Here is a 16,196-nt window from a genome sequence, read left to right as displayed (position 1 = left end):
AAAAAGTCCTGGCTTTCCGTCACTAAGGCTTTTTAATGCTCCAATATGTGTTCATATAATACTAAAGAGGCAGTTATGGAAATGATGGGAAAGGGAAAAAGTCCGAGCTTTCCATCACTAAGGCTTTTTAATGCTCCAATATGTGTTCATATAATACTAAAGAGGCAAAGTTTGTCCACTGGGTTTCCAAATACTCCAAAACTATGAGCTGTCATCTTCCCCTCTCCTCTGTGCCTAACAAGGGGCTTCTGTAGTGACACCCATCTGCAGAAGAACGAGAAAGAAGCAAATCTTTTTGGGTTATTGCTTGCTGCATCTCATCTTCCCCCTGCGTGCCGATACCTCCTAGTGAGTCAGAGGTTTCTGCATTCCCTTCAGAAGCGGATATTAGAGGAGCTTTGTTCGGATGCTGGAGTGTTGTTACTGAACAATGCTGCTCCAATTAAAGGGAATAATTTTCTTTTTTTTTTTCTTTCCTCCAGTCAAAGAATTCTGGTCTTTGTGGCTTGTTTTGTGTACTCACTGCCTAACAGTTGATCTTACCACGCCGCAAGCCTGCGAAAGCCAAACTGGTAGGTCAAAGGAGGAGTAGCTGTTGACACTGGCAGCTAGAAACATGTGAAGAGAAAGATAAACAGAGGGAAATCAGAGACTGGATAAAGTAGATCTCCAAAGATAAAGTTTAGTTAAAGATAATGAGCTGGCGTTGTTTAAAAAGACAGCTGCAAAATAACCCAGTAGCTCCATGTGCTGGGGTTAAAGTTGAGCTCGAATATACGTTTCATTGCTTTTCATAAATAAATAGTGGAGGGAAGATTGGCGAAAAGCAACATTGCCCCCACCCCTCTTCAGCAAAGTGTTTGATGTTAACAAGTTCTCGGGGTGTTTACTTTGTCCTCGGCATTGGCTGGTGGAACAGCTCTCCTGCCCTTGAACCCAGCAAGAATTCAAATAAACCCAGAGGCTTTCGGCACAGCCATCTGCAGCTCACCAAAACAGTCCTCCTGGAGCTGGGAAGCCAGCCTGGCTCTTCCCAATAGCTGAAGGGAATTCACTGGATCAGAGCAAACTGCCCCAAAACATGAGCAGATCTCTGCAGCTTTTCTTGCAGCCTTCCTAAGCTGTCATTATAAGCCCGGAGAGCAATTTGCAGGGAGAAGCAGCAGTAAGCAAATAGCTCTATACAATCTGGAGGGATTCTTTTATTATTATTGGAGTCTCTTCCTGATGCTCATTTTGCATATATATTTTATGGTGATATTCTGATGAGAAAATACTCTTATTTTAAAATAAACCTTGGGAACGATTTTGCTGTTGCTATCTGGCATCCATCTTCTTGGAAAGCAAATGGCTCCGCAAGTGCTCGATAAACTGGGTCTTAGTGCTGGTTTTGTTGCACTTGTTTCTGCTAGTGAAACTCCCACTTATTGTATGTGTTAGATGATTGTTAATATTCACGTCTGATATATGAGAAGTTTAAAATATATGTTGAGAGTTATCAGCAGCATGATTGCACAGCCAGGCTGATAAATGAAGTAACTCTGCTAAATTAACTCAAATCTTATCCATCACAGTCTTACATAAGGCAAAGAGAAAATTAAAGTGAACAACAGCTGCAGATTATTTTTTTCTTTCCTTGGAGAAGAGAGAGTTTGATGGAGACTGAGCATCAGAAACTGGTTCTGAGACTCACCTCGTGCAAGTTCGGTTGCTGGTTTCACAATTTAGTTCGTGCGTTGCTGATTCCGTGATTCAATTGGCAGTTTTAGGTGCTGAAAATGAGGTTTTATAAAACAGAATGGTCCGGCGTGAGCTGGCCAAGGAAAGGGCTTTCTTCTTGTAGGAGCAACCATGTAGATAGAAGCACACATAACAGGTGCCCCAGCAATAGAGAAGAGAAAGCTGGTTTGGGAATATAAATGAGAAGGAGATGAATCTTGGTGATTTTTTTTCAGCAGACATTTGCCACCGCTGGGCTGTGGGAGTAGCGAGCAGATGACACGGCTCAGCGAGCAGGTTCAGAGCAATTATGAGCAGTAGCTGCATAGCAGCGTGTAGATTCATAAAAAAACTTGTAAAACAAGTGCAGCCTGGTGATAGATGGTCAAATGATTATTGTTTGCAAACAATATTATCTCCAACAGATAAGCTGTTTACTTTGGACTTCCATTCCACTGGTTGGAAAGTAGTCTTCATTCATCAAGGCAGAAGGGTTCAGCATGGATGCCTCCTGCCCTAGCTGTGGAGGAAAAAATCTTAAGAGTAAGAATAGTCCTTGGAAACATGGTTAAGCTCAACTTCTAACTCTTTTTTAACAGATGGTTTCTATATTGCAGAGTATTGGCTGTTTCCTGGCTGTGCACCCCAACCCCCCCCCCCCCCTTTTTTTTTTTTTTTTGGAAACCCCAAACACTTTGTTGTGAGAAAGTTAAAAGACTTAACTCCTGAAATTTACAGTAGACATCTGTTTGTTTTGTAGCTGTTTTGGTGCCTCATCTTAGTCCGAAGTTTCATCTTTTCAACTCCTGTGATCTGGCGCTATGCATCCAGACCCTGGATGCTTACAGGCACTGCTCTGCATCGCTGCAATGGGACTCATCGCTGCCATGAGTTCAGGTAAGGCCTCAGCTCCACTACTTGGAATTTCGGAAGGTGAGCCCCTTCTTTTGAGTGAGCAGCCATTTGGAGTGTTTTGATGCAGCGCATTGTTGATAATCCGCTTTGGAGGAAGCGTGGCGCACTTCAGCACAGCCTTAAGCTGAATATGTGATATTACCTTTGAAAACTTGTCTCCAAACAAGTGTTAGAATGTTGGAAGACTCTCAGTTCCGTGGGTTTGTTCTTTGGGATCTCTCTGGACGTATAGCTGGACGCTAATATTTTGAACACAAGGTTTTGCTGTGTGCAGCGCATCTCGTGTTCCCATGGGGTTGGGAAGGGTTTGAAATTTGCAGGGGGAAGGAGGGATCTGATCTTTGAAACGTGAACACTGATGTGTGGCTGCAGTTGGAGCAGCTCTGGCATTGGAAAAAAGAAGAGGGATGGTTTTAATTGACACATCTGCTCTGTGTAGTCAGCTTGTCTTAACGTAACCACACGAAAAAGAAGCTTATACTACTTTTAGCACTTCATAGCCAATCGTTATAAGCAAATGGAATAAATTTGATTTTTTAAGCAGTCATAGGAGATAAATTCCAGCTGCGGGGTCACTGCTACCAATTTTGACTTTACACTGAGCATAAAGTGTTGGTGTCATAAGCAAAGGCAGGGGCAAAGATGAAAGTGACAGTGACATTTCATAGCCAGCAAACTGAAAAGGTCATTGCTTTTGTCTTATCCTTGGAAATTCAAACGGAACTAATAGGAAAAACAGCTTTCTAATTAAAAACTAAAAATGGACATCTGGAGTCCCATGAAATGCTTGGATACCATTTTTTATGGATTTCTTCTTTTTTGTTAACTGAAGCCACACTTGCATTTCAAGTTGTATTTTATGTTTATGCAGATAGTTTATGGTTCTGTTAAAAATGCACAGTTTCTCATCTGAAACCCATAAAGAGAGTTGGATGGACTCACTTTAGAAGAAAAGCATGAGCTGAGGGCCCCACCTACAAGAAAACTTTTACTTGGATGTCGTTTAATACTGCCTTGATCTGTGCTATCTGGAATTCCTTAGCTTATTTACAAACTATAAATTGTTTTCTCCTGCCACTGCATCTATTTCTAATGTATTTTTTTTCCTCCTGTATTTCTAACAAAATCAGAGTCATTGGTGTTAGTTGCCTTTTGCTTGCTCCCTTCGTACAAAATCTTCAGTGCAGAATTCCATAGAAAACAAATGGAAATAATTCCCAGTGTTTTCTTGGCCAGGATAGGAAAAAATTTCCTCCAACAAGCAGGAATTTTCTTTTGGCAAGTAAATGGCTTCTCATAACCAAGTTTTGTGGAACTGAACCTTTTATTTATTAGCAGCTTTTCCTGTTTCTGTTCATCTTTACTCAGTGAAGATAATTGATGCCCAATTCATCATTCTTGTCCTGATGAAGTCCATATATTTGGAATTAACAAGAGCCTTTGCTGTTCATCCAGCTTTTTTTATCCTGCTATTTTTAATTAGTTCTGCAGACTTGGAGTCAGTTCTGCAGAAATACCTGGCAGGCTGCTGCCATCTCTAAAATTTTACAAGTCACGCCCTGGCCTGCTTCATTGGGGCAGCTCAGCCCCAGCTGCATGTTCCTGTGCTCCATCTCTTCAGGTGATGGGGCCATTTCCCTCCACATAAATCCAGTGGGATTGCAGGCTTTGCTGGCCCAAGCAAGTCAGATGGCTTCACCTCTTGCCTTGGGGACATAGAATCATAGGGTTTGGAAGGGACCTCTGAAAATCATCAAGTCCAACCCCACTGCTGCAGCAGGAACACCCAGGGCAGGTCACACAGGAATGCAACCAGATGAATCTTGAAAGCCTCCAGAGAAGGAGACTCCACAACCTTTCTGGGCAGCCTGTCTCAGGACTCTGTCACCCTCACAGGAAAGAAATTCTTCCTCATGTTCAGGTGGAACTTCCTGTGTTGTCACTTGGTGCTGTTTCTCCTCGTATCACAGGTACCACTGAACAGAGACAGGCCCATTCTTGACATCCACCCTTCAGGTATTTGTAGACATTAATAAGGTCCCCTCTTAGTCTTCTTTTCTTCAGACTAAGCAGCCCCAGGTCTCTCAGCCTTTCCTCATATGACAGATGTTGCAGTCCCTTCATCATCTGTGTAGCCTCCATTGGACTCTTTCCAGTATATCCCAGTCCCTCTTGAACTGGGAAGCCCAGAACTAGACACAACACTCCAGATGTGGTCTTAGGAGGGCAGAGTAGAGGGGGAGGAGAACATCCCTTGACCTGCTGGCCACACTGTTCTTCTCACCCTCCCTGTACTCTGGACCTGCCTTTAATTGCCATTGCCCTCCTCATGGGGTTTGAATCTTGTCTTGAAGTTTCCCTGGTGTTGGAGACAGTGGGAATCTGTCCTGAGTTCCCTTTGCAGAGAAGTTGGCACCTCCTTAAGTGTCACTAGCAACCTGGAGTTTAGAGACCCTGTTCTTGAACCAAATAGTCTTTTAGCAATCTTTAATCTGAGGAAAGAAGTTTGCCAGGTCTGTGAGCAGTGACAGAGCTTTGGGAGAGAGCATTAGTATCAACCAGATCCTGGGCAATGTTTCATACAGGCCAAGTCATTGTTAGCCTTATCACATGTTCATGCAAAACACTGTTCACTAACTGAATATTTGTGGCTTTTTTTTCCTTTTAGATTTAACTCCCCGTTTTATTTCTGAGCCCTTGTCCACTGTTCAGAAGCCTGGTGGGCCCGTCCACCTCAGCTGCTCTGCTGAGCCCCCCACAGCTCATCTCTCTTGGCTGTTGAATGGGGAGCCTCTGGACAGCAAGGTGGGAGAAGTGGAAATGCAGCCGGGATCGTTGACAATCGCCTCCCTCAGCCCATCAGCCTTGGGGCGCTATCAGTGTGTTGCCAGCAGCAGTGTGGGAGCCGTTGTCAGCAGCCCTGCCACAGTATCGATGGGCAGTAAGTCCAATTTTCCTTATATTTCTCCCTCCTGGCAAGTTATACAGACCTCAGGTGGTTTTAGAAAACATCTAGTTTCCCGTTTTGGGTTCTTTATTTCCTCAGTGTTTAGTGTATGACCATGTGTACTCTTTTCTTCGTATTTTTTTTTCCCCTCTATTATCTGAGACCTGTCAGGTGATGCAGCCCTGGAACAGATCCCCCCAAAAGCTTGTGGATCTCCATGCTTGGAAGTTTTTAAAGACTCAACTAGACAGAACCACAACTGATTGATTTAGTGTTGGTGATAGCTTCATTTTGAGCTGAAGGCTGGGCTGGAAACTGGAACAGGCTGCCCAGGGAGGTGGAGGAGGCAATGTCCCTGGAAGTATTTAAAAGAAATACAGATACAGTGTTTAGCAACATCATTTAAGCACTGAACAGGTAGATTAGGTTATGGTTGGCCTTGATGATCTTCAAGGTCCTTTCTAACCAGGATGATTCTATGATTCAAGAGTCCTTCCAAGCAAATAGAAGTATTGCTCAATGAAATAACAGTCATTCCAGTTAATTGACCTGACAATACAAGGTTCCTGAAAGCTTCTCTTCCTAAAGGATCTTGGAACAGCAACTGAGCTGCCATACTGTGGCAGAAACATGATTGAGAGTTGATTAGAAAAGAGGAGAAATGAGTGGGAGTTCTTTCCTGGGAAAGAAGTGGGAGCTGCAAGTTTTCCTTGTCACTTACTTCACTTCATTTGGTCAAAACTATCCAGATGTTCTTCAGATGGGGACAGTCTTATGTCCTTTTAGGTACAATTTCACTGGTTCTTCTAATCAGTCTTTACCCTAATGCTTGATCTGTGAATTATTTGCTCTTAAAGGACTTCAGAAGAGGAAGGGCAATGTTTTCCACGTGGAAAGGATGATGTGCTAAGAGTGGGAACATAATATTCCTGCATGAGCAGGATTTATCTGCTGGGGATGGTGGGGCTGTCTGAATCAGGCCTTTGTCAAGCAGGATTTGAGTGATTTCTCTGTAAGGGTACCGCATCTATGGAGCATGTCCAGAATGCCCCTGGGAGGAAAATTTCTTAAAAGTGAGAGAAGTGAATGTTTTGGTAAAGTACTGACCCATAGCGAGACCCTCTCAAGAGAGCTGTAAGGGTGGCTAACGTAGAAAAACTTCACAACCCTAGAGGATGCTTTGAAAGTGAAGGGAGAAGAGCAACTTTGGCACTTTCTTCCTTCTCAGGAGGTTTTAGTAACAGCAGATGAGGAGGTGTTGTTTGCTGCCAAGGCTTTCTCCTTGTCTTGGTGCTTGTGACATTGAGTGGGAGGCACTGCTGGACTCAGTGTTAGTTACAACCTTTCTGTAGTGGACTACAGAAAAGACCATGAATGTCCATATGCTGCACCATAGAAGACAATCAGCATGAAATTAGCTACATTTTAATCACAAATACTGAGCTTGCTACCCTTCCCCTTTCCCAAGCCATGGCTGCTCTTAACCTTTTGCCAATTCTCTTCCAGGTCTGGGAGATTTTGATGTGGCAACGAAAGCTGCTGTTGCAGCAGCAGCAGGAGGTTCAGCTTTCATAGGCTGCAAGGTGCCAGAAAGTAACCCTAGAGCACAGGTTCGCTTTCAAGTGCGGGGAAAATGGCTGGAACAATCAACAGGTGAGATGCTTGATGCCGCTGGGCAGCAAGATAAAAGCCAACAAAAGCTTAAAGCTTAAAGGGAAAAGAAAATAACCCCAAAACTCCAGAAACTTGCAGAACATCCTGTGCAAATCACTCTCTAAACCTACCTTAGTAAATTCATATCCTTTGTATTTAGAGTAGATTGATACATCTGACAAATTATTCAAAAAAATAAAAACAATTTTAAAAAGGAAGCTTTTTTTTTTAAACTAAGTTAAATGTAATCCTCTGTTTTTTATTTCCCCACTTGTTTAGACAACTACCTAATTCTTCCATCTGGAAACCTGCAGATTTTGAATGTATCTTTAGAAGACAAAGGATCCTATAAATGTGCAGTGTACAACCCAATTACTCATGATTTCAGAGTAGAATTCCCTGGACACAAGCTCATAGTCACACGTGAGTATTCAGTTCAGCTTCCTAGAATTAGTGCCTCTCAAACTGATTAAATAACATCCCTGTGATTTGTAGTGTGGACTCATCAGCCTAAATACCCACTGGTCTCAAATACCGCATTACGTAAAATCCATCCTGCGTTATTTGCACATTCAGTTCTTGTTTCCCTCTCCTGTGAAGGAGCAGCATGGCTCCTTTTCCAATCCCAAGAGTACAGAGCACTGGAAAAGAGAATACTGCTAATATTCCAGTCACCAAAACAGTTTGAAGCAGGACTTCTGGAAGAGAGTGTTACTTGAACGTCACAACTCAGGATGGGTGGGAGAGAGTGCAGCTGAAAAGGCTGGTTAGTGCTAAGCCTTGTCTCCTTTCCTCCAGGCCCTTCGTCAGGTGACTTCCACATCCTGCACCCACTGTCCCCGCAGAGCCTGGCAGTGCCCCAGTACAGCTCCCTGACACTGGAGTGTGTGGTCCAAGGGTTGCCTCCAACTTCTGTCCGCTGGGTGAAGGATGGCCGGGATGCACTGAGCAAAGGAAGGTGGAAACTGCTGCACTCCCACCTGGAGACGGACAGGTTGGAGGCATCGGACTCAGGAAATTATTCCTGTGTGGTGGGAAGTGGATTGGGAGTAGTGAAATCCATGAACTATTCGCTCACTGTACTTGGTAAGACATAAAGAAGTTGTCACGTCCAGACAGTGAATGTTCTGGCTGTGTACTTGCGGCTTTTGGCATCTGATTACAAATAGCCTAACGTTCTTGCTCAACCTAAGCATACTAAAATAAAGAATAAAGATACCTTCGTAAGGACCCTATCTCTTCATCTCTCCTAAGCTGAAACCCTTAACTCTCTATCTCTTCAAATCCTTCACAGTCTGAAATAATTAAACAGTAAAGGATAACAAACTCAGAGAGAAGAACTGACTATTTATTTTTCTGTGGAGTGCCAAGTACACATGGAATAAAGTGTCAATGATATGCCAAAGATCAGATGTTTCTCTTTTGAGGTTGTATATAAGCAAAAAACTGGCGAGGAGAGGCGATATGTTTGGATGAGGACAAAAAAACAAAAGCAAAATAAATAGATTTGGCCTCTTTTGTGTGGCTGCAAGTCATTCCTAATCTCCCCTTTCCTTAGTAGCAGATTTTCCTGTTGCTTGAGGTTTTTTCCTCCATGACTGTTTTTCTTTTTTTTTTTTTTAAATTTATACATTAGAGTAACCTAGAAAACAGATTGTTGATGCAAAACACATCTTTTGTTATGGGGATGGCACTAAAGAATTATTTTGAAAATATGAGCCTTTTATTTGTAGTATGAATGCAAATATGCAACTGTCTGGAGCAGACGGGAGAGACCATTAAAATAATCAAATCTGTGGGAAAAATAGCTTCAGGCTGGGTAGAACTAGAAGGATGTGGTGCTTCTTCAGCCTTTGTATGCAAGAAGTTTGTGGAACATTTCATAGTATTTCTTTCCAGATCAACATGATGGTGGATGTTCTAGTCAGGTGGGGTTGGGCTCTTCTCCTGGGCAACCAGTGACATGACAAGAGGGCCTGGCCTGAAGTTGGACCAGGGGAGGTTTAGGTTAGATATCAAGAAGCATTTCCTCATGGAGAGGGTGATCAGGTATTGGAAAGGACTGCTCAGGGAAGTGGTGGAGGCACCGTCCCTGGAGGTGTTCAAGGAAAGGCTGGATGTGGCACTTAGTGCCATGGTCTGGCTGATGTGGTGGTGTTAGGTCATAGGTTGGACTTGATGATCTCAGAGGTCTTTTCCAGCCTTGGTAATTCTGTGATTCTGTTTATATAAAATTATCTCCCTTTATAGAACCTGCCTCGATCTCCAAGGGGCTGCAGGATGAAACTGCTGCTGCTGGAGCGACCGTGCACTTCTGGTGCGAGGTCCATGGAAGCCCTGCTCCCACCCTCACCTGGCTCCACAATGCAGCTCCCCTCCCTCCCTCTCCACGACATTTCCTGCTGGGAAACCGTCTGCAGATCCGCGGGGTCACCCAGGGGGACTCTGGCCTGTACCAGTGTGTAGCAGACAACAGGGTTGGATTTGCACAGTCCACTGGGAGACTTCGTGTCCAGCCAGGTAGGAGCACTTGCAGCCCTTCAGAACTCAAACGTTTGTACTTAAAGCTTTATTCTGGTTTATTCTTTCATCTGTGACGTACCGATTTGTTTTTGAGTACTGTTTGTAGCAAACCTTCCAAAGCAGATGCTTTCAGTTGAATTTTAAGAGATGTAGGTATTTCTGGCACACTGTGGTTACTTGATACTTAAAACCTCGATTGCCAGCTGCAAATAGTCAGGTTATGATTGAATTGGACACAGTTTATTCTTCAGTAGAATTAAGGTCCTTCTGGTTGACCTGGTTTCCTTAGCAGCATTGGCCAATGAGTAATGATGCTTGTTTTCTATCCTCAAGTTTACAAAATGATGATCAGGTTTGGGGTTAATGCACACTTTCCTCTGTCAGATTAGAAGGTACCAACAGTCTTTTTGATCACTTTTCAGTCTAAGATACTTCCTAATACCCTGAGAACTTGATTTCTGCTGCTGGAAGGCTGTTGGCAAGACTGTTGCTGTTCCTGTTCTCCCCCATCGTGTGGTTGAAGCCTTTGACCTTCTCTGTACCTGTTAAGATTGATGTGAGCTGCAGTGGGGCTGGTTGGCAGATATTTTGTGACCTGCTTGCCTGTGGAGTGGACTCAGGCAGTCTAGCCTGACAGTCAAGCCTTCCTTATTTAGAAAGTTTGAAGTGTGGTTTGAGAGTAGTTTTCCATCAACCTTCTCTGAGCACAAGTCTCAACTGATCTCTTCATACTGGAGAGAGAAGTGGTCTAGAGAAGAAAATACTGTTAAAGTGGTTAGAAAGAAACATGCGTGACTCTTTTAATTGCTCATTTTGGCATTAAGCATCATGTTCCTTAGCCAAATTAGTTCTTTGGGGTTTTTTTCCCCCATAGGCAGAGGCTCTAGGCCAGTTATAGTCTCTCCCCCAGCAAGCGTCACTGTGACAGATGGCGGGGACATCACGCTTTCCTGCAATGCCACTGGCCTACCCCTTCCTGTCATTCGTTGGTATGACACCAGAGGACTGATTCCCAGCCACCCTTCCCAGGTGCTTCCCTCAAAACCACAGAAACCTCCCCCAGCCTTGCCAGGTGACACTGTCATGGATCCCACCTCCTTCTCTGTCTCTCACATGGGCTCCAGCTCCTTGCTTGTGAGGAGTGTGACTCCAGAGCGTGCCAGGCAGTACACATGCAAAGCCATCAATGAGTATGGCTCTGTGCTGTCAACAGCCTTCCTGACAGTTGGTAAGCATGAAATTGCCTGTTTGGCTCCCTGAGCTAGGGGAGAAATGCCTCAAAATAGACATTAACAGGAGGTAGGTAGGGTGAGGAAGCAAAGCAGAGGAGTCTAAGCTGTCTTGGTGGAGCAGTTCATCCCTTCCCCCTTAGGCTGTGTGTATTGCATGGACTTAGCATTTTTTTTTATGTGATAAAAACTATGCAAGGATAGTTGTTTAAAATTATTTATTGAAATTGCTACTAGGAACAGACAGTTCTTACACTAAAGGCAGGATGGGAAAGAGGTATTTCCTTTCTTCCCATTGGAATATGATGTGATATTAGTAACAGGTCTAAGCTCCCCCAAGTTCCCTTCACAAGAGCAAAGAGTTTTGTTATATGAAGTGACTTAGTTTCTTAGCTCCTTCACCATCTTAGTAAATTCAGCTGAATGTCACTGGGATTTAAGGTCAGCCCCATATTTAAAGTTCTTTGTTACCACCAATTAGACTTTTAAACTCATGTAAATAATTTGAAAAGATGCTAGAAAGATGAGACCTCCAGAAAGCCATCCTATAATGTAGTTTTGTAAATAAGTCATTGTTGGACCTTGCTGAGTAGGAACACGAAACTTACCACCCCAGAATTTGTTCTGTGGCAAATAGAAAAATCCCACAGCTTTGCCTCAGAATATTCTGGCAGTAAGTTCAATTTTCATGTTTTGTTTATGAACTTCTATCAGTCTCTAATATGTTGTACTAGCTGCTGATTTTGGTGCAGAGGGTGGTTAAGGCATTTGGTTTTGATCTAAAACTCTTTTAGTTGTTTCTGGGAGCTGTTAGGCTTTTAGAACCATTCCCAACCGTGCCAAAAGACACACTCAAACATTCTGATGTTTTAACGAAGAATTCATGCCAGGTAATGAAGCTGAAGAACCCGAATGTGACTTAAACTGTGATTCCAGAGTGTTTCTTTGGCAGTAGGAGCAATTCAAGAGCTCTCAGCCTCAGCAGTGGGTTCCAGTAATTCACCTTGTGCAAGCATTCAGGGAGAGAGCAAGGGAGAGAGCTCCTTTCGCTGAAAAATCTTTATTATTTTTTTTCCTTTCTGGTGGATCTGTTCCACAATGTGATTCATTGCACAGTTTGAAAAGTGGGCAGGGCAACTTAAGGCACCATCATAGCAAGAAACCACCAACATGTGCAACAAGAGCCTCAGGGTCCTTGACCCACGGCGCTTAGTTTAAGTCTGTTTTAGAAGGGCAGTAGCTTCCCAGAGCTCCTAAATACAGATAAAGTTTTCCAAAGTAACTTGGTCTAATGGAAATGAAAGAACAAAATACATTCCAGGAAGCCTGGGGAGCAGACAGGTTAGTATGAAACACATTTATCTTAGGTAGGAGGTGGGTGATTTCACTGCTGTGCCATATTTCCAGGCTTTTCCAGGCTGTGATAAGGTACTCAGAGAGCTTGTAAGGAGGGAGGATCCTCCTCTAGGTGTTTTAAGAAGCAGGAAAGCAGCTCCTGGGAATGGGATCTGTTTGCACAGCAGAAACAAAATACAGATGTTGCTTTGCTGCCCTGTGAACCCAGGGCATGCCAGCGGGTTGAAATCTGCTGGTGCCTTTGCACCCCTGCCTCAAGAAAGGGGTGGAAGAACAAGGAAAGGTGCTGTGAGACATGGCAGGTGGATTAGCGGGGATGTGGAGTAGTTGGTGCAGGAGAAGGGGCTGAAAAGGTGAGAGCTCTTCACCTCCAAAATGAGGCAGCCAAAAGGGAGACATATGTAAAATACCGGATATTACGGAAAATGTGAGTAAAAGCTATTACATTCTTTTAAGGCCGGAATTTGAGTCCTTCTCTGGATTTTGAGTGCATACAGCCTTTCTCCTGACCCAACTTGGTGCTGCTGGTGTTTCATATTGGGGCTGAGAAGCTGAGGAGAGGGAGTAGATCTCCATGGCCAAGGAAGAGGGATGGCACTGAAAGGAATAGCCAAAAAAGGTTGCATAATGACACAGCAGCAAAGAGAAGGCTGATGTGCTGGTTTCCATGGGTAGCAATTATGCCAGAAACTCAGCAAAAAGAGCTCAGATCCAATTTGCTTAATGGAAATTGTTACCCAGGGGTTGTTTTCCAAAGCAAAACCCCCAGCTCCTTGCCAGCTGTTGAGGACTCCCCTCCCGCAGCAATAAACACAGCAGTGACTGCAGGTCTCCTGTCACCAGCCTTAACCACAGCTTTGCTCCCCGCGCACCAGGGTCCATTCCCCCCATGCCGGCGGGCGTCAAACCCTCCTGTGCCCACCCACAAATCCTCTGGGTCCACCACAGCACAGCGGGTCCCGCCTCTGCCAGTGGGTATGGCATTTGTTTCCAATATTAAGGCATCCTTTTCCTAATACCCTTTCACTTGGAGATCGTTCCAGGGGGTGTCTGACATTTTTTAAGTTGACTCCATATGGTTTTGGGGATGTCCTCACTGCCTTGTTCTTCCTGTCTCCAAACTTTGTGGCGGTGCTAAATAAATGGGAAGAAACAAACAAGGGATGCTTGCTGAGAGCGTGTCTTCAATTTGAAAAGAGAACTTTCCTTCCCAGCTTTTAAAGAAGTGGCCAAAAATAGCAGCCACACTTGCTGCTGGTATTTTAATGGAGGTTTGGAGGAATCCAAGTCAGCCGGGCTAATGCTGCCTCGGCTTTACATTACCAAGGAATTTGTTTGTTTTGTAAACCAAGTTCCCTTCATTCCCTTCCCCTTCCAGACCCCGGGCACATAACATAAACCTCCACAAATCTGAAAGGACGAACAGGGCTAAGAACATCTGGATCTGGCAGATCCAGCCCTGCAGTGTGCAACTGTGATGAGCTGTGCTGCTTCCCAAACCTCCTTGGGTTAAGCACTGATGTTTACTTCTCCTGGATAATCTCAGATGTCCAACCTGCCACCTCTTTCCTGCCTGGAATGCTGACAAGCCCTGTGTTGACCGAACAGTGTTGTGTTTTTTTTTTTTGTCTCACAGCCTCCATCAAACTACTGATATTCCATATATATCTTACATTTTTTTCATCCCAGGCAAAGTAAATAGGATGAAGGAGGCCAGAGCAGGATTTTTAGAAATGCGTTGGTATTAAATTGCATGTTGGATCTGCCTGTAGACTGAGTTTATTCTCAGCATAAATTTTCAAATGAAGTAGTCGAGTCATGCAGCTTTCAAAGCTGATTGAAATTACAGCTGAAACCTCAGAAATGGAGGTAGGAGAATGTCCTCTTGTGTGCACGCCAGTTCAGGCCATGAAAAGTTCCTTGTACAACTGTGATTAATTTAAAATTACTCCGTTTGTGTCACAAGTGAAGCTGTATATTTTATTTTTACTTCTAACATGCATTGCCACTACTTAATTGATCGGAGGTGCTGGTAAGAGTGTGCCTGCAGACGTTGCATTTCACCTTTTCTCTCTTTGCTAGAGCAAAAAAAAAAACAACAAAGCAAAAAAAAAAAACCAAAACCAAACCAAATGTTTGGAAATTATATTTTAAAATGTTTTATTGTCCCCTGTGTGTGGGGCAAAGGTACGTCATGATGTAACCAGACTCTTCCCTTCGCAGTTCCTCTAGAAGCTGGCACAACAGCAGAAGTGGCTCCCATGGAGGATGCCCAGAGCAAGGGTAATTTTGGGGCAGAAATGACATTTCCAAGCTCGCCTCCAACAATATCCCACACGGACCCAGCTGCGACGGACAAAGCGTGGGATGCTGCTGCTCCCCCCGAAGCCCCCATCATCCTCAGCCCCCCACAGACACTGAAGCCCAACACGTACAACCTGGTCTGGCGCCCGGGGCGAGATGGGGGCTTGCCCATCAATGCCTATTTTGTCAAATACCGCAAGGTAACGTCCCTCTGGGGGTGGATCTCGTGGTCTTTGGGTTTCTTGAGGAACCGACAATTGTTGGAGCGTCAGTGTTAACAACAATGCGGCATCAGGCCAGGGATGATGCTACAGAGGATGTAGCTGAACCACAATGTGGCAGCTCGATTTAGGGGTGACTGAAGTAGGTCTCTCTAGTTTTAAGTGAGATATACTCAGCAGAGCCCGGGCTTTTATTTCCTTTATGGTATCACCTGTAGGAAATGGGGCTCCCAGGTTATCGTACACAACTTCAGTGATGTTAAAAATGCTTTTGTGTGAGCACAGTGGGTACGCCAGAGATCAGAAGGGAAGCTGGGTAATGCATCAAGGATTTTGCTGTCCCAAAGAGACACCATTAAGCTGAAGTGATCAAATACAAAGGTGAACTGGAATTTCTTGAGCAGATCCCTAGCATATCCATAAAAATGGTGTCTCGACCATGCACTCTCTTGATACAAATCAGAGCCAAGCCAAGCCTGTTCTTCCGAGCAAACAGTTTTCTGTGTGGCAAAGCTGTTTGGTTTATTTTTCATAAGCTTTTTAATCCTCTACATCCTGATCTTGTCTTAGCCTGGAGGGAACACTTAGATTTTTGACCTGCTAGTTCCTGAAAACCTGGTGCCAAAGTCTGTTGATAGAATTTCTCCTCCAAAGGTTGGTTCACATACTCACTGGAGCTTTGAAGGCTTCTTTGACCTTTTTGATGCTTACCCTTTGCTCATAACAGTCCTTTGCACGTTAAATGTGCTCACTCATGCGTTTCTCAGCAGGGAGTTTACTCTGGGTTTTTCAGGGTGGTGTTCTCTTTGTGTCATTAAATTATTTAATTGATTTTCTCCTTTCAAAGAGGAAAAAAATTGGGGGAATAAAAGCCTTAGAAAAGTGGTCACTTCAGGAGAAAATACTTGGAACAAAGACCTCTGGCATAACCTTTGATGATCCACAGTATTTGGATATGCCTTCCATGTTTTAGTAAAGTCTTAAATTGTTTAGTAGTTTATTTTTGGTAGAATCTTTGTCTTTGCCTTTGGGATTTGGGGTAATGTTTTCCTGCAAGCGTTAAGAGACTACCCTGAATCTTTTTCCTTTCTTAAATGGAGATGGTGATTTCACTGTTAAATTAAAAAGTGTTTTGGTTTTATTAAAAAAAAAAAAAAGAAGGAATCATGCATTAATAAAAAAGAAATCTTTGCTCTCCCTGGTGACTTTTTTTTCAACTTTGAAAAATAACTAAAACATATTTTTCCTTTCCTCTTTTAAGGCAATATTTTAAAATGCTGAAGTACAGGAAAAGCTAGGATAATTGAGTGAACGTTTCTTTTTCATTAG

General features: G+C 43.7%; 1 protein-coding gene across 9 annotated transcripts in view; it reads left to right on the top strand.

Annotated features, from left to right (window-relative positions):
• Positions 1-16,196, top strand: part of CDON (cell adhesion associated, oncogene regulated) — a 54,571-nt gene that overhangs the window by 16,234 nt on the left and 22,141 nt on the right. For 5 of the 9 annotated variants that reach the window (XM_051638536.1, XM_051638538.1, XM_051638539.1 and 2 more), the window contains exons 2-9: positions 483-572; positions 2,480-2,616; positions 5,303-5,575; positions 7,088-7,234; positions 7,514-7,657; positions 8,033-8,320; positions 9,485-9,754; positions 14,566-14,846. In XM_051638536.1, coding sequence (XP_051494496.1) covers positions 2,541-2,616; positions 5,303-5,575; positions 7,088-7,234; positions 7,514-7,657; positions 8,033-8,320; positions 9,485-9,754; positions 14,566-14,846 — 1,479 coding nt within the window. In that variant the 5' untranslated portion in view covers positions 483-572; positions 2,480-2,540. The remainder of the gene's footprint in view (positions 1-482; positions 573-2,479; positions 2,617-5,302; positions 5,576-7,087; positions 7,235-7,513; positions 7,658-8,032; positions 8,321-9,484; positions 9,755-14,565; positions 14,847-16,196) is intronic. The other 4 variants (XM_051638542.1, XM_051638537.1, XM_051638541.1 and 1 more) reach the window with 1 other exon arrangement.

This window comes from Apus apus, chromosome 22, assembly GCF_020740795.1.
Source record: "Apus apus isolate bApuApu2 chromosome 22, bApuApu2.pri.cur, whole genome shotgun sequence".
NCBI classification, from domain to species: Eukaryota; Metazoa; Chordata; class Aves; order Apodiformes; family Apodidae; genus Apus; species Apus apus.
The sequence above is the reverse complement of the archived record's forward strand: the minus strand, read 5'-3'. Positions and strand labels throughout refer to the sequence as shown.